Source organism: Mercenaria mercenaria, chromosome 14 (genome assembly GCF_021730395.1).
Source record: "Mercenaria mercenaria strain notata chromosome 14, MADL_Memer_1, whole genome shotgun sequence".
Lineage (NCBI taxonomy): Eukaryota > Metazoa > Mollusca > Bivalvia > Venerida > Veneridae > Mercenaria > Mercenaria mercenaria.
The window spans coordinates 66,924,291-66,947,630 of record NC_069374.1 but is presented as its reverse complement, the minus strand read 5'-3'; the positions used below and the strand labels follow the sequence as shown (position 1 = coordinate 66,947,630).

General features: G+C 36.1%; 1 protein-coding gene across 1 annotated transcript; it reads right to left on the bottom strand.

The window, feature by feature from the left end:
- Positions 1-2,284: 2,284 nt before the first annotated feature.
- On the bottom strand, positions 2,285-22,676 carry LOC123528358 (A disintegrin and metalloproteinase with thrombospondin motifs 10-like). Its single transcript, XM_053523769.1, has 17 exons — positions 22,160-22,676; positions 21,434-21,511; positions 20,873-21,024; positions 19,151-19,197; positions 18,705-18,810; positions 18,251-18,403; positions 17,192-17,336; positions 16,788-16,904; positions 16,059-16,110; positions 15,463-15,668; positions 13,358-13,486; positions 11,956-12,007; positions 11,313-11,474; positions 8,699-8,836; positions 4,619-4,753; positions 4,141-4,278; positions 2,285-3,060 (listed from the first exon to the last, which is right to left on the bottom strand). Exons 1-17 carry the CDS (start codon positions 22,169-22,171, stop codon positions 2,945-2,947), a joined length of 1,938 nt encoding a protein of 645 aa, XP_053379744.1. The 5' UTR covers positions 22,172-22,676; the 3' UTR covers positions 2,285-2,944.
- Positions 22,677-23,340: the final 664 nt, after the last annotated feature.

The following is a 23,340-nucleotide window of genomic DNA, read 5'->3' as shown; positions in this document are numbered from 1 at the left end:
ACAAAATCCTTTATGCACAACTAGGTATCAATATTGATCATTGCTGAAAGTTTGAATAAAATATATGAAATAATGAATGATGAAATCAGGTCACAAACATTTAACAATAATGATATTATTTTCAAAATAAACATGTATTTAACCCTTAGCCTGCTGGCGGCAAGTGATTCTGCCATTGCGACCAGTGCAGACCAAGATCAGCCTGCACATCCGTGCAGTCTGATCATGGTCTGCACTGTTCGCTATTCAGTCAATAAATTTTTAATAAACACCCCTTCAAATGATAAATGGTACTGCCCAAATTGGAAGATGGACCAGTCCATAATAGAAATTTAGCATGGTAAGGGTTAAAAGAATATTCAGATATTGTATCAAAAAGAAAATACGCTGTAGATCAATATCTATCCAGGCTGTCAAACTGTAACAACGGTTATCTATATATGGCCGGTCTATAGTCAACGGCTAAACGTAGAACTTGAAAAAGAAAACTATTTAAATTTATTTCCGACGTTATGTAATAAAACACTTACTGAATGACATGTCGGGCAACAGTCAGAACTATTGACCGACAAGCCATTCAATACGTGCATAGTAGAAAGACATTTGCAACTTTTCGAGTATGTTTTTGATCACATGTATCCTGAAACTCCCAAGGTAACACTGCTTGAAATTTTGATCACAATTCAATATACTGACATACACCTAATAATGATTATGAATGAATCTGTTTTCATTTAAGTACTAGTATACAGCCATAGAAAAAGTGACACTGCCTATCGTCAATTTTACATAAACTGTCTGTTGATAATTATAATTAAAATCATTATGATAAAAACAACTACGATGACAACAATAATAATAACAACAACAACAACAAGGAGAAGAAGAAGAAAAGAAAAAGAAGAAGGTTAAAAAAGCTTTTTTAAAGAGGAAGAATCAATTAATTTACTTGCATCCAAGACTGCTGAACGAAAAATGTGCTACTACGCTTGTAGTAAACATAGAAACACCATCTTATGACTTGCTCTACTTAACATACAATAACTAACTGAAGTTGTACTTACTGAGCTGGCCCAAACAGAAGGAATGCCTTTCTTACTTTATGTTAAAAAATGCAAAAAATATGCTTTGAAATTAGAAATGATAAACTGCCGTTTAATATCAGCTGCTCGATCTATCAGAAATTTATACAAGGGAAGGAACTGAGGTATTCCCTTTGCCTTTACTGAAGTACAGTTATGTTCCTTGTCTGTACAAGTTACCGTATTATAATAAATCAGTACTTTTCTTTATTTCATATTAACAATTGAATATAAAGACCTCCGTCTTCACTACTTTAGAGCATTTCAGTGATATTAAAACTATACATAACCAGTTAGTATAACATGTCTTCTTACCAAAAATAAAAGACATTTAATTGTTATTTTATATTATGAGTAAAAGATATGAAAAAGGACATTCTCTGAAAATGTCACCAGAAAACTGCTGTCGGCCCTAAAGTACAATTAAAAATTGCTTTGACCAAAGTAGATAACTTCTCTTTAGAAAACTATCTGATAGAAACATAAAAATCCCTATTAAATGACTTTTTGGGTTTTTCCCCTCAAACCGTCAGAATGAGTAGTGTGTTCTATTATTTAAGCGACCGAGCCTGTACAAATCCACAGACGATCATTCGCAAACAAAATCATTAGTTTCCAGCAAACTTTTAACCCTTTCTTTTCAGTCACATTAGTTCCATAAAAGTTGGATACATTAAAAGCCCAGGTTATCTATTTTCAAATAAATCTGTTTTGAAAGTTGGGGCTACTTTTCTCTCGGATAAACATCCTTGAGTTGGACAACGAGGGACAGATAGCTGTATCTTATTACCTATTAAGCAATAGCACGTATTTAGACATTTAATCTATGAATAAAACTAACTGTTACTTCCTTATATGACTCATTATATCAGATTTCATCAACACGCAACTACATTTTGGACTACTTCACATGTAACACTGAGTAGTCACTTCAGTCTTGGTGTAAACTGTCCTATGGATAAACAAGCGGGCCATGATGACCCTGGATCGCTCACCTGAGAAATATGAGCTACATGTTTCAAATGTCAAACTGATAATTTTTAGAAATTTTTTGGAAGATTTTCCAATGTACAATCAAGTAACCCCAGCTTAATAGTTATTTCTCTAAGTTTATGCCTAGATATCTGGGTCAACATCAAGTGTAAAACTTCTAGAATTCGGGGCTGCAGCTAACCTGATATATTGTCCAACTGCATAGACAAACTATTACTGTTCTCGCCCCTACTCCGATATCGACACTCTGATTATACACAATCACAGAGGATAAATCCTTCATAAAGGTTTTCTGAAATGCCCAAGATACAAAATCACACTCTCACACTCCATTAGTAAGGATTTTTTTATTGGATGCCCAGAAATACAAGAAATGGTGCCAATTTCGGAAGAACACTGTTTGCATGTGTGAGGAGGCGCCCGAATGAGATATCAATATTGGGAAATCTATTCTATTCTGTTTTGTTAGGGGATCATTTATTTAGAAGAACACTAAAGTCTTACTGTAGGCTAGCGACTACTAAAATGTCTTAAATGTATACAATTATTGTACATGTGAAACTAAATGGCTTACAGTTATAGTTGTAACCTATCATTATTCATATTGTTATGAAGTTAGTTTTGATTCGCCAACATATTACATCAAACACGAATGTCTTAAAAAGGAAGTATATTTTGCTTAAAAAAAATATAATAGCTTCGATTTGCCAATTGAGAGTGTTACATATCAAGGAAACACTTAAAACCATACTATTTTTTAATAAAATACTTTAACTGGGCTAAAGCTTTAAAAAATACACATGCAAGTTGACCAAATATTTGCAGAAACAAATGGAAAAATTATAAATGTTTTATTTATGTTAGGTCTATTATCCAACAATTACAGACGACTTGCAGCTGTAGCAACAACCTTTCCTGGACTCCTCATTCAATGTTGAGCAACGATCCGATGAACACCCACGTAGTTTATCACCATATTCACATTCTACAATTTTGTAAATTGGCATTTAATTGTACTGTACATGCACAGTTAAAACTAAATATCTCCAACTTGCTTACTTCAATATTCCGGCTATCTCGAACACATTGTTCCGAAAACACATGCGCAAAATATCGTTTTAAGTCGAATTTTGGTTATCTCGGAGAAAAACGCTCGATCCCTTTGAATTCGAGATACCGAATTCCAGTTGTATTGAATACAAATAAAGTAAATCGAATTAATACAAATTCATTAGCAAATATACATGATTCTAACACGACCAGCAAATAACCTACATACATGTAGAGCAAAATCTATCTCGGGTTATTCTGCAATAAACCACTCGTGTGCAATGACGTAATCCGATCCAGGTGCGTAGCACGGTCGTAAAAAGTAGTTACCATTTTTTTCGAACACTTTTGATACTAGTATGTCGTGTTAGAATCGAAATAATAAGTTCCCAAGTGTGATTTATCGTAGAATAACCCGAGTTTTCGTTCTTATGCGAAACAATATATCACTCAGGTCTACGGCCTTCGTGATATATTCTTACGCATAAGAACTCAAAACTCGGGTTATTCTACGATAAACCACGTTTGGGAACTTATTATTTCTTAATTAAAACACGGATCCGGACTGGACATTTTATTTCGGAAAGTTAGAGCCAAGTTCAATATCAAGCCTTTTATAAAATTACCTTTTATACGTTTAACGTAGTTGAGAAAACTAACAATGAATCAATCATTTTTATCAATGAAAGTTGTTCTGAAAACTAACAACATACAACCTGATACTGTTCAATACTAATTAATGCATATCAATATTCAAACCGGAAATACAAATGCACACAGACGGACACGAAAAAAATCCTTTGCTAGAAGAAAAGGCGGATAAGGACATCACAATGTCATACCGAATGATGACTTGCAAATCCATATTCGAGTACTAACTAGCCAGTCGAATACTGGTACGTCACCGTGGAACGGTCTGTTAAAGAAACATAATTGGTTTAGGGTATGCCAGACTCACATACTCTACATTCAACCTGATTAACACGTCAGTGTATATAAATCTTAAAAAGCTTACCTGTATTAGAAGGATTATGGTATTTGCCACACGATGCACAACAAAGATCAGCATTGTTACCATAGTAACAGTTTGGTGTGTCTGCCCTAGAAGCCACCAATGTGCCGCAATTATTGGCTTTGTCACCGTACTCGCATCCTTGATTGCAATTGAAAAAAATAACGCATTTTAATAACGAGGGAAAATACCGCCTCTTTATGAATTTCATTCAATGTAGTTCATTTATGTTTCAATTAACAAACTTATTAATGCTACAACAATACAAAGATATATTTAATGCATAAAAAACAATCAAGTCTTGCCAGCAGATTAGGTCCTCCGGTCCTCCGGAAGAATGCTGTACAATACATCGGCAAAAAATTAAGTCGTTCATACAGAGGAACAATCTGGACTTATTCGATGAAATAATTCGAGAAAAACGAGCGAAATATCTGTCTTAAGAAACAAACATAATCCGAAGAAGTTCGTACAGTCGTACCAGTATTTGAGGCGTTGAAGTACTGCTGACATGTACCACAACAGAGGTCGGCGTTTCTGCCGTAGCAGTTGTAGCTTTCAGATCGTGAAGGGATCAGATTCAAGCAGCCGCTGTACTTATCTCCATATTCACATCCTAAAAATAGTAACATTACAATGCATATATATCCTATATATATACTATAGTAACATATAAATACAGAAATACTCTTCATATTCTGATAAACAGAAAGTGCTTCTGCTAGTTTTAGGTAGTATTTAAGTAAATGATGCACGAATATATTTTGTAAAATGTGCTCTTTTCTTTTTTTTCTAACGATCCTTTAATTGCTTGTAAACTTCAAATGACTATTCAATGGCGTAAGGCGAATATTGGTTATTCAATGGCGTAAGACGAAAATTGGCTCAAGGAAACAGATCCTACATTTGCCCTACATCATGGAAATATAATTTGAATATCTAAGTTCTGATGAAATTTTTTAATCAGTCTATGATATTAAATCTAACAATTTGTATTGATCATTTGCCAAAGACGTTATTATAATAGAATAGTCTGTTATCGTTGTAGATGCCTTACTACATTTTAACTGCCCGATTACTTTATAAATGCCTGATTTTCCTGCAGACGACTGTTATTCTTGTATAAGCATGATTGCTGTCCTTGATTACCTTGAAGACACATGATATTTTTAGAAACCTGATTACCTTGTAGACGACTATTGTCCTGGAACACATCTGATTACCGCTTGGTGACATTTGTCCTGGAAGACGCTTACTTACCTTATAGACGATTTTTGTCCTGGAAGACACCTGATTATCTTATAGACGACTTTTGTCCTGGAAGACGCCCTATTACCTATTAGACGACTTTTGTCCTGGAAGACGCCCTATTACCTTATAGACGACTTTTGTCCTGGAAGACGCCCTATTACCTATTAGACGACTTTTGTCCCGGAAGACGCCAAATTGCCTTATAGACGACTTTTATCCTGGAAGAGGCACAATTACCTTATAGACGACTTTTGTCCTGGAAGACGCCCTATTACTTTGCAAAAGACTTTTGTCCTGGAAGACGACTTATTACCTTATAGACGACGTTTCTCCCTGAAGACGCCCTATTACCTTGCAAAAGACTTTTGTCCCGGAAGACGATTTATTACCTTATAGACGACGTTTCTCCCGGAAGACGCCAATTTGCCTTATAGAGGACTTTTGTCCTGGAAGGCACCTGATTACCTTATAGACGACTTTTATCCTGGAATACGCCCAATTACCTTATAGACGACTTTTGTCCTGGAAGGCACCTGATTACCTTATAGACGACTTTTATCCTGGAATACGCCCAATTACCTTATAGACGACTTGTGTTCTGGAAGGCACCTGATTACCTTATAGACGACTTTTATCCTGGAATACGCCCAATTACCTTATAGACGACTTTTGTCCTGAAAGGCACCTGATTACCTTATAGACGACTTTTATCCTGGAATACGCCCAATTACCTTATAGACGACTTGTGTTCTGGAAGGCACCTGATTACCTTATAGACGACTTTTATCCTGGAACACGCCCAATTACCTTATAGACGACTTGTGTTCTGGAAGGCACCTGATTACCTTTTAGACGACTTTTATCCTGGAACACGCCCAATTACCTTATAGACGACTTGTGTTCTGGAAGGCACCTGATTACCTTATAGACGACTTTTATCCTTGAATACGCCCAATTACCTTACAGACGACTTGTGTTCTGGAACACGCCCTGTTACCTTGTAGACGACTTTTGTCCTGGAACACGCCCTATTACCTTATAAACGACTTTTGTCCTGGAAGACGCTCAATAAATTTATAGACGTCCTGAAAGACGCCTCATTACCTTCTAGAAGACTTTTGTCCTGGAAGACACCTGATTACCTTATAGACGACTTTTGTCCTGGAAGAGGCCCGATTACCTTGTAAAAGACTTTTGTCCTGGAAGACGCCTTATTACGAAATAGACGACTTTTATCCCGGAAGACGCCCAATTGCCGTATATAAGACTTTTGTCCTGGAAGACCCCTGATTTCCATATAGAAGACTTTTATTCTGGAAGACGCACAATTACCTTATAGACGACTTTTGTCCTGGAAGACCCCCCGCACCCCCACCCACCCCTATTACCTTGTAAAAGACATTTGTCCTGGAAGACACCTTATTACCTTATAGATGACTTTTATCCTGGGAGACGCACATTAACCTTATAGACGACTTTTGTCCTGGAAGACGCCCAATTACCTTATAAACGACTTTTGTCCTGGAAGACACCTGATTACCTTATAGATGACTTTTATCCTGGGAGACGCACAATTACCTTATAGACGACTTTTGTCCTGGAAGACGCCTGATTACCTTGCAGACGACTTTTGTCCTGGAAGACGCCCAATTTCCTTATAGACGACTTTTGTCCTGGAAAAACGCCCAATTACCGTATAGACGACCTTTGTCCTGCAAGACGCCTAATTACCTTATAAACGACTTTTTGTCCTGGAAGACGCCTGATTACGTTGTAGACGACTTTTATCCTGGAAGACGCCCAATTACCTTATAAACGACTTTTGTCCTGGAAGACGCCTGATTACCTTGCAGACGACTTTTGTCCTGGAAGACGCCCAATTACCTTATAAACGACTTTTGTCCTGGAAGACGTACAATTACCTTATAGACGACTTTTGTCCCGGAGGACGCACAATTACCTTACAGACGTTTTTTCTGTCCTGGAAGAAGCCAAATTACCTTATAAACGACTTTTGTCCTGGAAGACGCATGATTACCTTGCAGACGACTTTTGTCCTTGAAGACGCCCAATTACCTTATAGACGACTTTTGTCCTGGAAGACGCCCAATTACCTCATAGACGACTTTTGTCCTGGAAGACGCCCAATTACCTTATAAACGACTTTTGTCCTGGAAGACGCCTGATTACCTTATAGATGACTTTTTGTCCTGTAAGACGTTCAATTGCCTTACAAACGTCTGTCATCGATTAAGTACAATGTTGAGCTACTTGCATAAATATCCCGGAGAGTTTTGTTACAAGGTAACATTGTATTGTGAGGTTAAGTTTGACTGACCTGGGCCACTGGCACCAGATCAGAAAGAAAATTCCTCCGTACGTGTTATACCCTACCCCTAGGTATTCTATAAGAACCATGGTCATGAACGGGAAAATATACTAACCCGTTTCAATCGCGCATTTCATATCTAAAACACGCAGTGCGGTAAATGTTTACTATGGATATCAAGCAAGTGGTAATTTATCTTGCATTGTGTACCGGTCACATGTTTTCAATACATCTTATCTTAGAAAAACAACGCGTAGTTTATAGTTATTTCAACGTTACACAAAAAACTTGCTTGAACTTCCCTGGTGAAGTTCCGTTCTAGATTACAAAACCATTCTGATTGGCTGTTGTGAAAATGTATGTCAATCGTCATTTTACTACATGTGTTCGCTAAAATGTGAAAATGCAGCATAAATGTGCAAAATGAATAAAATAAACAGAACAGATGCAGACCAATGTACGATTTCAAATTAAAGATCATATACAAGATGAATTTCATTCATCATTTCGAGTTTTAGTGTAAAATTGTGATTTTATTTAATTCTGTTTTTGTTTGTTTACGTTTCGCCAAACATGTGCACACTGCCGTGACCTCTAGACCGGATGTTCATTAGGGAAGGTCAAGCAAGTTTTTTCAGTAACGTTGACGAAAGCATAAATATGTTGATAATCTCAGCAATATGGAATATTGAGACAATATGACTGGTGCAAGATGGAAGATAAATTATCGCTTGTTCAATATACTAGGTACCCATTCACCGAACTGCGCGTTTAAGTTGAGAAATTTACGATTGAAACGGGTTAGTGCACTTTCCCGTTCATGACCATGGTTCTTATAGAATACCTAGGGGTAGGGTATAACACGTACGGAGGCATTTTCTTTCTGATCTGGTGCCAGTGACCTGGGCGTGTCAATTGGAATCAATACTGCGAGTAGAATAATTCATGTGATTTGCATTAGTCGATAATATTAGTTCTTACCCACATTGGAAGGATTTTTGTATTTTGTGCATGATTCACAGCATATCTCAGCATTCTTTGGATTGTAACAATTATAGCCATCTTTTTGTGAAGCAATTAGTGAAAAACAACTCTCGTGATGATCACCAAATTCGCAACCTGGATATAAAGCCGTATGATTATAACATATAACACTTTGGGTAACATTGGTCTTTTTGTGTTATTGTTATGACATATTTTCAAAGTAGAGTATGAACTGAAACATCATAAGCAATGTAATAAAATAATCATATATATGTATGCACCTGGCTTATACAGCCATAGGAATGAATAAATCGTGGCATGTACAGCAATAGGAATGAATATAGCAACATTGATGAATAAATCGTGACTTGTATAGAAATAGGAATGAATAAATGAATAAATCGTTGTATGCACAGTAACATTAATGAATTAATCGTGACGTGTATCGAAATAGGAGTGAATAAATCGTTGTATGTACAGTAACATTAATGAATTAATCGTGGTATGCATAGAAACAGGAATTAATAAATCATGACGTATGCAGAACAGCAAAAGGCAATAAGAATGAATAAATCGGAGCGTGTACAATAATAAGAATGAATAAATTGTTGCGTGAATAGCGATAAGGAAGAACATATTTGCATTTAAAGCAACAGGTAGGCGTGTATAGAAATAGGAATGAATAATCGCGTCGTGTACAGGACGGATTATACCAAACCGGAAGTCAAAAATGTATTTCCATGCTATGGATGAAATCTAGTAAAATGAATTATATGAGGAGGTGACAGTTATAATTTTGTTTTTGTTGTTTTATTGCTTATTGTATTGAAAAACTATCTAGACCATTTTCCTTGTGAGGTTCCTGGAATAAGTTTTATTCTTTGCGAGAAATGTCTACATACGCGTAATTGCTAAACGGCTGTTTTCATGAGGGCATTTTTAGCGGGTGACGTTTCTCAGAACAGATCTTTTTTTCTTATATATAACATAACATGTCAATATTTTTTCTATTTTTGATAAGAAGACATGTCATACTAAATGACCATATATGGTTTTCATATCATTTAAATGCTCTAAAGTGCTGAAAATGATGTCTGAATATTTTATTGTTAATATGAAATAAAGAAAAGATTGAATTGGAAGAATGTAACCTACAGCAAAAGGAATGGATAAATCATGGCGTGTCTAACAAATGGAATGAATAAATCGTGACGTGTATAGCAGTAGGAATGAATAAATCGTGGCGTGTATAGCAGTAGGAATGAATAAATCGTGGCGAGTATATCCAAGGGTATGGATAAATCGTAAGAAACAGAAATGAAGAACTCGTGGTTAGTATAGCAATAAAAATGAACGAATCGTTACTTGTACCGTATTAGGAGTAAATGAATATTATGACGTGTTCAACAATATGAATGAATGAATGAATGAATGAATGAATAACGACATGTACAGCAATAGGAAGGAATAAATCGTGATATGTACAGCAATAGTAATCAATAATTTGTGGCGTGTTTAGCAATAGGAATAAATAAATCGTGAGCTGCGCCATGAGAAAACCAACACAGCGGCTTTGCGACCAGCATGGATCCAGACGCAGTCTGGTCAGGATCCATGCTGTTCGCTTTCAAAGCCTATTGCAATTAGAGAAACCATTAGCGAACATCATGGATTCTGACCAGACTGCGCGGATGCATGCTGGTCGCAAACCCACTATGTTGGTTTTCTCATTGCGCGGCTCATATCATGGAGTGCACAGCAAAATTAATGAATAAATCGCGGTACGTACAGCAATAGGAATGAATAAATCGAGGCGTGTATTGCAATAAGAATGAAAAAAAAAAATGGTGGCGTCTATACATAACAACAGGAACTAATAAATCGTGCCATGCGTAGGAATAAATATATTGTGACGTTTATAGAAATATGAATGAATAAATCGTAGCTTGTACAACAATAGGAAGAAATAAATCGTGACGTGTATTGAAATCGGAATAAAGAAATCGTGGCGTGGAAAGAAAAATGAAAAGTTATGGTGTGCTTTGCAATAGGAATGAATAAATTGGGATGTGTAAAGAAATGGGAATAAATAAATCGTGGCGTGTACAGCAATAGGAATGAATAAATCGTGGCATATACGGCAAAACGAATGAACAAATCGTGGCTTACAAAGCAATATAATGGATAAACGAAAGTGTTTGGCACAGCACTATAGGTATTAAAAGTTCGCTTGTACAGCAATGAAAATGAGACATGTATAAAGATATGAATGAAAACAATGGCTTATCATACATGCACAGGAACGAATACACCTGTCTTGTACAGCAATAGGAAATGAAACGATATACTTAGTGACTAGTACTGACACAATAGTGAGTACAAATGAATTGTACTGCAATAGGAATGAAGCTTACAGAACAGACTAATAAACAAAATGGAAAACTGTCACGAGATGAAAACAAAGGAAAGCTTGATGTCCAAAACAATAAAGAACAGGAATGATGTGCTTGCTGTAATCGTGTTTATTTGTGAAAAACATTTCATTTTCTCGATTTACGGCGGAATTGCAAGTTATGCGTTTTGAGAATTAGAACAGTGAATAAAGCAATACCTTTAATAGTGCGTCGTATGTCGGAGCATGTTTTACAACACGCTTTTGAAGTAAAGTAATTGTAGCATTCTGCGTTGTTTTTGTGCTGTCTGATTTCGGCACAAGTAAGGTTTCTGTAGGATACGGACGGATCATTTTCTCGATCACCCATTGGACAGTCGTCTGCACATGATAGGAATGTTTGAAATGTAAATGATTCTCAATGTGACAGAATCTTTCTAACTCATAATATGGATAACCTGACTTAATCTGGCAAATGTAATATATACAGCATTAGAGAGACTGAATTGCTTTTTCTTAACCAACGACCAACCATTTACTTGTATATTTATCAACATAATTATAATTATGTAACTGAATTACGTATGTTAGATAATGTCTAGTATTCAAATGATATATTTAATTCACTGATATCACCTGCTGGCGGCATGTCATTCTGCCTTTGCGACCAGTGAAGACCCAGATCCGCTTTCACGGCCGTGCAGGCCGATCATGGTCTGCACTGTTCGCTATTCAGTCAGTAAAATTTGAGTGAACACCCATGTGAATAATAAGTGTTGCTGTCCAAATTGAATGATTGAACAGTTCATGATAGAAATTTAGCAGGGTAAGGGTTCAGACAAATAAAAGGGTATCGACATACCGGAAACTGCTGGAGCTTTGGGGTCGCTGACACATTGTCCATCTATGCACCACTACAGAAAAATCTAATGTATAAATTCTCTAGTACTACAGTTTGAAAGCATGTAAATCTCACCAAACGAATGTTAGTTATTGTTAATAGTATGTCAAACATGTAAATCGGAGAAAAAGTGACAAAAACTTGATATAATAATAATAGATGCACCCGACATATGGTCATAGTTCTGTTCGTTGAGTAGGTTATTTATTCGATGACACTTAACCGTGCTAAAACCCCATACATCTAACAGTAATCATGTTTGACATGTTAATGCTTGCCCAAGTTGAGTGATTTTAATCAAATATACGATCAGCAATTTATGAGATGATGCGCTGACCAGAGCCCATAAATCCCAGAAGGACAAACGGGCAGACGGACTGACGGGCGGATGCACAGACGGACGGATAAGACAAAACAATATAATTATGTCTCCCTAAGTCAAGGGAGACATAACTATCTAGATATTTACATCATACAAGTTTATCTAAATAAAACGCCCGAAGTCTACAACTGCTAGATGATAAGACAGTGAAAACCACGACTGTACCTATTAATACGCCCATTTTGGAAACGTACGGCGTATGTCTGTTCGTTTGTCAGTCTGTCCGTCCGTGATATTTCGTGACCGAAGCTTAACTCAATAACTATTAAAGGTATTGGCTCCAAACTTGGAATTTAGGTAGGTGGCTGGCTATCAGACGATGTGCAGAGCGCATGAACGTGGTCGGTAAGTCAAAGGTCAAGGTCACAAATAGAGAAACAAGAGCACCGCCATGCCGGTGCAGACGCTCATCTGATTTTTTTTTGTATCTTTATAATATTTTCTAAGTCCAAAAGGAGCCATAATTCTTGCAAAAACAGAATGGAGTTATGTTTCTTGCTGAGTCAGCGTTTGATGGTGAACAAGTGTTGCAAGTTTTTAGGCAGTAGCGGTTTCTCCAATTACAATAGGCTTTGAAAGCGAACAGCATGGATCCTGACCAGACTTCGCAAATGCACTATGTTGGTGTTCGCATGGTGCAGCTCAAAAGATGAATATGTCATGAAGAGGAGTTGCAATTGAAAAACCAAAATGTCAGTAATAATTCTTTAATTTTGAATACAGATAAATTTCGAGTTGTGTGTTTCACCTGGCCAATGTCTTAAGTATTCTTTTAAACCACAACAAATATAATCAAAACCTTACGGACTATTTACCTTGTTCGTAGACCAGGTCATTCATTTGAACAAACAAATTGTACATGTATTTAGTCCCTACTTCTTTAGAAAAAATGACATTAAGGTCATTCACGTAAAGCCAGTTTGGGCAATGAACCATTTATAGCAAATGTTGAAAGTAAATACATAAACTTCTAGACTATACCTGTTTATTTCCACATGGTGTTTTGTCGTATGCCATGATAGCTGAACAGGAATCGGTTGTAGACGTGTTAAGGCAGTACAGGTTTGAACAAAGTAGTGAATACGAGGAAGAGGTGTATGATTGTGTAGTCTGGAATACATGTATTGCACTATTTTATTGAACTGTCAAATGCATACTGATTATATGGGCGGTGCACGGAATATTTTAATCTTCGGTTGATTTTCGGTACATTCCGAAAAGTATACGGAAAGTAACCAGCAATTAAAGTGATTTATATTTAAAGCATGCATACGGATGTACGCAACTTCCCGTCACGATAGCTCAGTGGTCATCGTCAATAGCTTGAAACCTGGAGGTCTTAAGATCGAAACCGTTCAGAGTCTGTGTGTTTTTTTGTTGTTTGTTGTTGTTGTTTTTCACAAATTTCAAGAAACACTTTGTACATGTACATTTTATGCAATGTTCCCTTCGTTGTATTTTCACAAGTAATTTTTTTTATATTTTTATTTCGTTTTTTTTTAATTTCTCATTTTAAATATGTTTATGTTATTTTTATTCACAGTTCATTTCACTACATTACAATTTTCATACATATAAATTACAACTAGCTAAATTCATCATTCAGTTTCACTCGCGGTGTCGGTACTGCTGTCATCGGAGTCATATAAATCATATAAACAATTAAAAATGAAAAATAAAAAAATGCTCTCCCTAATGGGCTCGAACCAGCGATTTCCAGCATTTGAGTCATGTGCTGTAACCACTGAGCCACAGATACGAACGACGAATACGTGTTCCACTTACAATACTAATAATGAAATCTGGACACTTAACCAAAATTTCTTTCCGTAAAACATACGGATAGAACCGAAGTTGGGCCGAATATTATAATATCGAATGCACAGAGCGTGTAATGTATGCACTTTGACAGGTTAAAAAAATAGCACAATATAAGAAATATGAATGCCATATTTTGTACACACTGGATAACCGGCTATTCTGACGCCCGCTGGACGAAATACCACACTGGAAAAATTATACCGTTGTAAATGGGTTGGTAGAGTTTTTCATTTATGTCTTGGTACGAAGCCAATCCTTACAATTCAACTTGGCAGTTATGTGAAGGAATGGGCATGTCTTACATCTACCACTCTTCTGGTATAAAAACGATCGTATATTTTTAGAAATATCCTAACAATTTCTTCAGCCTGAAAATGCTTACAAAATTTCAAAAGTTTACGCAAATTTCTTCGTTTATGAGCAATTATGTGAAAGGTTTAAAGCAGCATGCTTCCAGATTTGGCTAAAACACTTTCTTTCAAATTGAAGTTTGGTTATATTATGGACATTAGAATATGAATTTTTGTTTCTAAAATATTTTAAAAGTTCCAAATCAAGAAAAAAAGATGACTGCGACGGGAATCGAACCCCGGACCGCCGCGGTAATAAAGATATTTGTCCTTCGTCGTAACCAATATCGCTTTTGCTGAAGTAGTGACTAATGACTGCAAAATATAGATATCTATAATCGAGACAGCTTACCTGGAGTAAAAGCGTGACAAACGCTTTTCAATTTTCATGGTAAAAAGCAGTAAAAACAGCAAATTCTCATGTGTTTCCGTAACATATAGTTTGTCAGTAAATTAGTTTTAAAGCCTTCTTTAGAAATATAGCATTTATTTCAAGATATCTAAAAATTATTTTTTTTTGTCGAACGATCTGGAGGCATGCCACTTTAACCATTTGGCTTTTCGGAGCGTCTGTGTGAAAATAATAGGCTTTTATAACATGCGATCATCATTTTCATGATATGGACAGTGATAAATGTGATTTTCCATGAAAATTTATATTAGATAAGTTACAAAGTTCTCATATCTTTCTCTTATATTAAGGTACCATATTTAAGCAAACTTATTCTTATCATTCGAAAGTGTATCTTTTTTGGCAATCAGATTATAACGTTAAAACGTACAGAATTTTGAAAAATCCGATAGTCTAATGCATAGAATAATGCAGATATATTACTAAACGAATTTGTGATAAGTAAAAGTGCCGACTGAGCTCCTATACAAAAACTGAAATAGAAAGCTTAGAAAGTTTCTTACTCTACACATGTACGATCCTGGGCCAAGTGCTTCTTTGCATTGTTCGTCAACGGAAACGGAAGTTGTCTGTGCTGTTTTACATGATATACAACATCTGTACTTGACTTCCGGTCGCAGACAGTCATTTGGACGTTGAGCTGCAATCTGCTTACATGTGAGCTGTTTGTGTACCACACCTTGTTGTTCACCAAATGGACATGTGTCGTCTGTAACCAAAATAATGTTACAGCTAGAAAATTGAAATAGTGTGTTATTGATCTAAAAATAAAATGTTTTTATGTTGAACAGAATGACTACTGAGGAGGAGCCTTTTCAGCAATTATTCTATAGTCGTATTAAATCGTATGAATGTATATATCAGATCAAATAACATAAGAAGAAGAACTACAAACTAAATACATAGACGTGTAATTATTATGTTTATGTATCGGTGAGAAAACACTTCTGATTGGTCTATTGGGATGAATATCGAACAGAGCGACGCGGGAAGGCATGTAGTTACGGAAATTGCAAAAAGCGAAAAATCGAAATTTTGTAGTTCCGGCATTTTCAAGTGACCACGACGATATGTGATAATCAATAGATATTGTCCCTACCAATGACAGAGGGTGCCCTTTGGTCCTTTACACAGTTATTTGATAAACACCACTAAAATAGAAATAAAACACTGATTAACACATGGTAAACACTGACTGAATTGAAACTTCTTGTCGAGAATATTATTGCACAATTGTATGCAAAATATTCTAAAAAAAAAAAACTTCAAAGCATGCAAACGAAACTGTTGTGACAGTCATTAACTTGAAACCCAAATGTTTTAATAGATCCTGTCCAACAGTATATTTATATTATATAAAAAGTACATTGTTTATTCAATTTTTAAGAAGTTTGGTACGCAGCATTGATCAGCTTAACGTCTCCTGCGATGTATTTAATACTTACCATTCAAAGGTGGTTTCTTTTTGTCCTTGTTGACTTACAATCTATACATAGAACGTGATGCCATCACTTATAACCATTAGTGCTTCAGTACAATAGTGTACACAATGTATTGTCTTATTGTGTTAATTTGTCTATGTAAAATACATAATCAGTTGTAAAGATTCATTTTGTGGAGACTATGTTCACGGTACACGGCTATTTCTTTCTGTTTGTCCTTACTGGTTTTAGTAGGAAGTGATATTACCGAGGTAATTATGGTTCAATTACCAATAGATTAGAACATTTTTGCATGAAACTAATCAAAATTTAAAAAAATACGACCTACACCATATCTTACGATCTTCCAACAAAAAACAAATGTAACAAAAATACCCGCCACTTACAGATCCATTAGCACACGGTGTACCATCGCCGCCATCTTCTTGATAGCAAAAGCCATGCTTAGGGTTGTAGCAAAACATTCGTAAACAGAACTCGCTGTAATTACCTCGGTAATAATGCTGTAAATATGATAATTACACATATACGCACAACAAAAGATGATTTAAGCATTTACTATAATTCATAAACTTTCGAGAAATAGAGTTAGCTATTAATAATAAGTAAATACAAACAGGTAACCATTTCAATAGGAGAATCGTTGAAAAGAAGGTGACCATTTAAAATAAATTTGACTCAGTCTGTTTTCTTTTGACACATTGCTAATTACAACCTTACAATATCTTAGTATGTTAAAGGGCATGTCAGTATCTAACACGATGCGTCTTGGTCACAAAGTATCATTTACCCTGCACAGATATGATCCGGGTCCCTCTGCAATGACGCATTGTTCGTCAACATCATAAAGTTGGCCAACCCACTGCTGCGAAGCCAAGGCAATCTCCGGGTTACGGTGGTGGTCATTTACCTTCGCCAAGCAGTTAGTGTGATTTCTATAATAATTTTAGTAAATTTTTAAATCTTACAAATCTTGAGTCAATATAACAATATCTCTTAGAAGTCCAGGGTTAATATGACAATCGCTTTTTAATATTTTTTTACAAATTCTGAGTGAATATGGCAATATCTCTTGAAAAAATCTTGAACTAGTGTAGCAAGTGATCTTTACAAATCCAGAGACAATACGGCAATATCTCTTTACTAATCTTCTTAAGTAAAATTTTCATTCGTTCTTTACAAATTTTGAGTCAAATGCAAAGAGCTCTTTACATATCCTTAACGAATATAACAATATCTCTTAACTTACCCTATTAAGTGAACTAAGCAAAAGCTCTTATTAAATCTTGAGTGAATTTGCAAATTCTGAGTAAAAATGACAAAGCATTTGACCTTAGGTGTCGGACTCGTTTAGTTGTGACCCTTACCATGCTGGACACGACTGATTCTGCCTTTGCGACCAGCTTGCATATGATCAGCCTGTATATCCGTGCAGTCTGCTCATGATCTGCATTGTTCGCCATTCAGTAAGTATCTTTTGGTAAACACCCCTTTCAACAGCTAATGATACTATCCAAATTAAAGGATGGTCAAGTTCATTTTAGAAATTTAGCAGGATAAGGGTCAAGAAAGTGCGTTCGTAATGACATTGTAGTTTCCAAGAATTTTTTGTAATCTGGTATGCTCTTTTGGCATTCTTTTATGGTAAATGTGGCTCATGGCTTTCCGTAAGAAACGGATAATGCCGAAATGACATACGGAGAATTATCAATCGAACGGAAAATATGCTGATACGACTTCTTTTTAACTTATCCACCCCCACCCTCGAAAAAAAAAGAAAGAAACAAAAGCAAATTCAAAAACTGCCTTTTGAAACTGATCTCAGATATGACTCTAACTGATACTTAACCTATTACTTTCCTCCACAAAGTGCCGTATATAATCTACCGAACACGACGAGAAGATCCATTTGTTCTTGTTGTTAAAGACGTATTTCTCCTCCATACAGTAACCAGCACCAACTGTACATGTGTTGTTGACACCATCATGCATACATCCTAGGCTATATTAATTAATCGTATTCTTTTAACATAATGACGTACGTACACGTGAAGCTACCACAACTCCACAATAAACATTGTTTCGCGCATATCTAAATTACTAAACACTGGATAGTGTATAGCATATTCAGTTGAATGAAGGAAAGTTAGAACTATACACTATCAAAAACTGATTGCAAAGCTATTGTCAATCTACACTGTATAGGGGATAGAAAAAAGTATGAAAGGTTATTTGCTGGTCGTGTTAGAATAACGATTTAGCACATATCAGTAGCTCTTTATCAATAATTATACATTACGTACCTGTGACCCAACTCATGGGCAATGGTGTGTGCTGTATACAAAGATTCGCTGTCCTCTACGATAGACAGACTTGTGGTCTTGCATTCTGCGCCAAGGACTGCATTGCCTGAAATAGCAAAAAAAAAATAAATAAAATAAATAAATAAATAAAAATGCAACAGAAGTAGTCATTGTTAACGCTAGTTACTAGTATATCAGGTTGGTTTATTCGTGCTTTTTTGTTAAAGCAATTTTAAACCAGAACATTTTGTATTAATAACTGTAACAATTAAACAAGTCTGACTCGGAAAAAAAACACTGAAAGATCTAAGCGTTAATAATATTAATTTTCCATTTTAAAGGCATTGAGGCAACTGTTGTCTTATGCATTTGATTGTTACTGATACCAAGAAATTCAATTAAATATGAGAATTCAAAATAATTTGACAGTTTCAAATATAACATACCTGCAAAAGTGGCCGTTCCATTACGCCCATTTGGAATCAGTGTGTATCTATAAAAGAAAAGTATTACATTCCCTTGAAAGCATCGTAGAATCAACCATGGCCCTAGTTCGGTTGTGAAAAAATCTGGTAGCTAATTCCATAATGTACATGTACAACAAAATATTGAATTGCGTGTACATGCCCAAATCCACTATAATTGCTATACTTGAGTGGTCTGAATTTTCCGTCTACAACATACAAATCCTATCGTATAATGTTCAGTCTTTGACTTCTCAACTGTAGCTTCGACTCTCTATATATGCCTTGACTCCTGTGATGCTCAGCGCCTGTATTTATTGCATTTAACTAAGCATAAGGGTAAACCCATGATGTACTTCGCTATTAACGCTGATCTCTCATCTGTAAGCTGGAACTTTCCTGTTGCCTCAGCAGACTGCCAAAATGTCTGTCTCAGTTTTCCAATTCTATCGCCTATAATAGCATTGTATAAGTTCTATCCGCTGGCCTTAAAGGTCAACTCATAGTTACGATGGGGTAACTCCTTTTCCTTTAAGTCTGCTTTTAGATAAAAAATCGCCTTGACAGTGAATCTGCAAGGGTTTCCTTATCAAAGTACTATGATAAATTATTCGTTCAATCCTTAATCTGTCTACGTCAGTTGGTGGATACATAATGATCTCAGTGTATGTTTGTGTAAGTTTATTTATAGCCGCCACCGTTAGTGCAAGATACAGAATACGCCGAAATTCCAGAAGCCTTCCTTGTTCTTTATCGTGCGTGGTGTAAATCACATATGCACGGTACTCTTATCCCAATGTTAGAAAATTTTACTTATTTGTATAAAAGTTTATTATTAGTCGCCACCGGTAACCCATATTGGCGATTCCTCCAGAAGACTGTTAGCAACTAGTAATCTAAGTGGGACGATAGTTCAAGATACAGAAGGCGCTCAAACTCAGAAGCTTCCGTGGTTCTTTAACATGTCAGGAGTAAAGCACCCATACTTAGGACTCTTATCCTAATGTTAGTCATTTTTATTTGAAAAAGCGGGGACTCGAAATCATGACCCCTGGTTTCGTAGTCAAGCAGTCGTACCAATGGACCATTGCGTTCGCTCTTAATGAACTCACTGCCATTTGCAAACATATTCATACCCCAGCGCTCCTCTTCTGTCTACAGAAATGCGCTCCGATTGGTGCTATTTATAGAAGCTACTTCTGATTTGTCTAAATCCGTACATAGTATTTTACAACGGGTCCTTGTTCTAATAAATGGCTGGTTCCCTATATTATTTCGTAGATAATACGAGATACTAGGACTAAGCGGTGAGAAATACACCATAAACTGGCGAACTCCTATCATTAACAGTGATGCGGCCATAACATAGTAATATCAGAATGCAAAAGGAGTCAAACACTATGTGTATGTATTATACAATAATTGTAAAATGTGATCCCAAGGGCGTATTGTTTACCTCTGGCCATAGGTGAGCTAAAGGGATGGTCTCTATTTATAAATTGCGCTTTTTCATCTCAGTCCTGTTTACAAAAATAGCAATAACAGTGGATCCATGATGATACTCGCCAGTTTCCGCGTGAATTCGTGAGTCCATTCGGAATTCTTCGCAGGTTATCGCCGCTCAACACTCACTGCATAAATCATGTGGAGAATACATAACCTGCCTGACCTGTAAAACCACAATATATCACATAATTTAGATACCTTGTAAATAACATAGCGTGGTCATGTGGAATAGTTTTTTGTAGCTCTATGGACTTCACTTGGAAAAGATCATGTACAACGTACGGGTCTACATTGTAAGTTGAGTTGAGCTTGAACTTGATTGTTTCTGTCCAAGGTGAGTCTGCAACAGTCTGAAAAAAGAGGGAGTGTACTCTTAGCTTTCTTAAATTAAATAATTTTGAAAAGTTGATTTTTAAAAACACATCATTATAATCGGTTGGATGTAAAATTATCGTCTTTTAGATTTTACTAATAAAAAACCTCTAACAAAGAGAACTTTTCTTTTTATCCATTCGGTTTGCGAGAATTTGCAGATTTCAGTAAAACTAATAATTTGCTTGTGTCAAAAGAGTTAACAACTTTGCAGGAATATATATATTTCTAATATTTTAAGAGGTAATTTAACAAAATAGGCTAAAGGTTAACTAAGATCTAACCTGAAGTGGTTTTAAAATCAGCAACTGCGGAAAATATCTTGAAATGTGTAGACAAGGGATTTTCTCAAAAGTTATCATACTGTTACACAAGAAAATTCCTTACCGTCATGATTTTTACGTCTACAAGTTTTACAGAAATAAAAAGACCATGGGCCTCTAGGCGTCTGTACACAAAATTCGCCTGTAATAAGAACAACAAATATTTGTTACCGTCACAACAATTAAATATTTTTTTTTAAGTTATTCATTGAATCCATGCAACTTGATGGACATTTCTAAACTCTTAACTTTTACTCGTTCCGTACTTTTCGATGAAGATCTATATCTATGTTAAGGAACTGGTGTTCAAAAGTGCAAATCTGAGTGTACTGAGATAGTATTTTCGATAGTATAACGAGGGTTCGGGCCAAACTTGCGTGATAACCGCTCCTCAACACCAGCAGCGGACTTGTTTAGAAGGTCTCTTACATCAGTAAAAAGAATAACATGTTTCTCTAAATTCAAGCTAGAACAAACTGTAATTCTGTTTAGTCTGCGAAAGTGTTTGATTATTTTTATACAGGGCACAAGAATATGCCAGCAAGTCAACAGTAATTGATAAATCATGAGCTGTATCACGAGAAAACCAACGTAGTGCCTTTGCGACCAGCATTGATCCAGACCAGTCTGTTCGCTAACAGTTTCTCTTATTGAAATAGGCTATGAAAGCGAACAGCATGGATCCTGACTGCGTGGATGGTCTGGATCCACGCTAGTCGCAAACGCACTATGTTGCTGCGGCTCAATTAATGTTTATCTTTTCAGTAATTATTTAAGATATGCTTCTTACGGAGTGGAACATAGCACCCAGCCACGTTGTCAGGTTCTGTTTCGCTATTTCTACCCGTTTCGCATGGGGAAGTGACGTATCTAAACGTTCATACCATCTGTAAATAAATGAATTACCATAAATTCACAATTAATCGTAACAAGAGCTCGTCGAACACGAAATGCCCCCCTTGATGCATTCAGTAATTGCACAAGGAACAGAAATTATATGCTCACTGTAAACAAAAGTTCTACCGTTCTGGTTCAATCTGACCTTGACCTTAAACCTATTAACCTAACAAGAGATCACAGAGTGATCTTGGCACCGACCACTGAGCCATTTTTTAATGTTCCAAATTTCAAGACTAGCTCAAGGTCAAATTCATATCGGTACAAAACACTGTGCATGTGGTCCAAATTTGAAAGCTGTGGCTTGAGAAATGTGAAAGTAGGTCACTAGATCAATTTCAAGGTCAAAGTTTATATTTGTAGACAGAACTATGCATGTGCTTCAAATTTGAAGGCTGTAGCTTGAGATATGTGAAAGTAGGTCACCAGGTCAAAATCAAGGTCAAATTTTATTTCCGTACACAAAACTATGCATGTGGTCCAAATTTGAAGTCTGTAGCTTCAAAAATGTGAAAGTAGGTCATTAGGTCAATAACAAGGTCAAAGTATTTTTCGGTACACAAACCTATGCATGTGGTCCAAATTTGAAGGCTGTAGCTACAGAAATGTGAAAGTAGGTCACTAGGTCAAGATCAAGGTCAACTCATGTCAAGCTTCATCTTGCCACTCAAAACAATACATGTGGTCCAAATTTGAATGATGTAGGTTATGGACAAGAAGAGTCTAAGTTTTTTGCCTATACAAGTCTTTATGAACCATGTGACCCCCGCGGCGGGGCCATATTTGACCCTAGAGGGATAATTTGAACAATCTTGGCAGAGGACCACTAGATGATGCTACAAACCAAATATCAAAGCCCTAGGTCATGTAGTTTTGTACAAGAAGATTTTCAAAGTTTTTCCCTATATAAGTCTATATAAACCATGTAACCCCCACGGCGGGGCCATATTCGACCCTAGGGGAAGAATTTGAACAATCTTAGTAGAGGACCACTAGATGATGTCATATACAAAATATCAAAGCCCTAGGCCCTGTGGTTTTGGACAAGAGGTTTTTCCTATATAATTCTATATA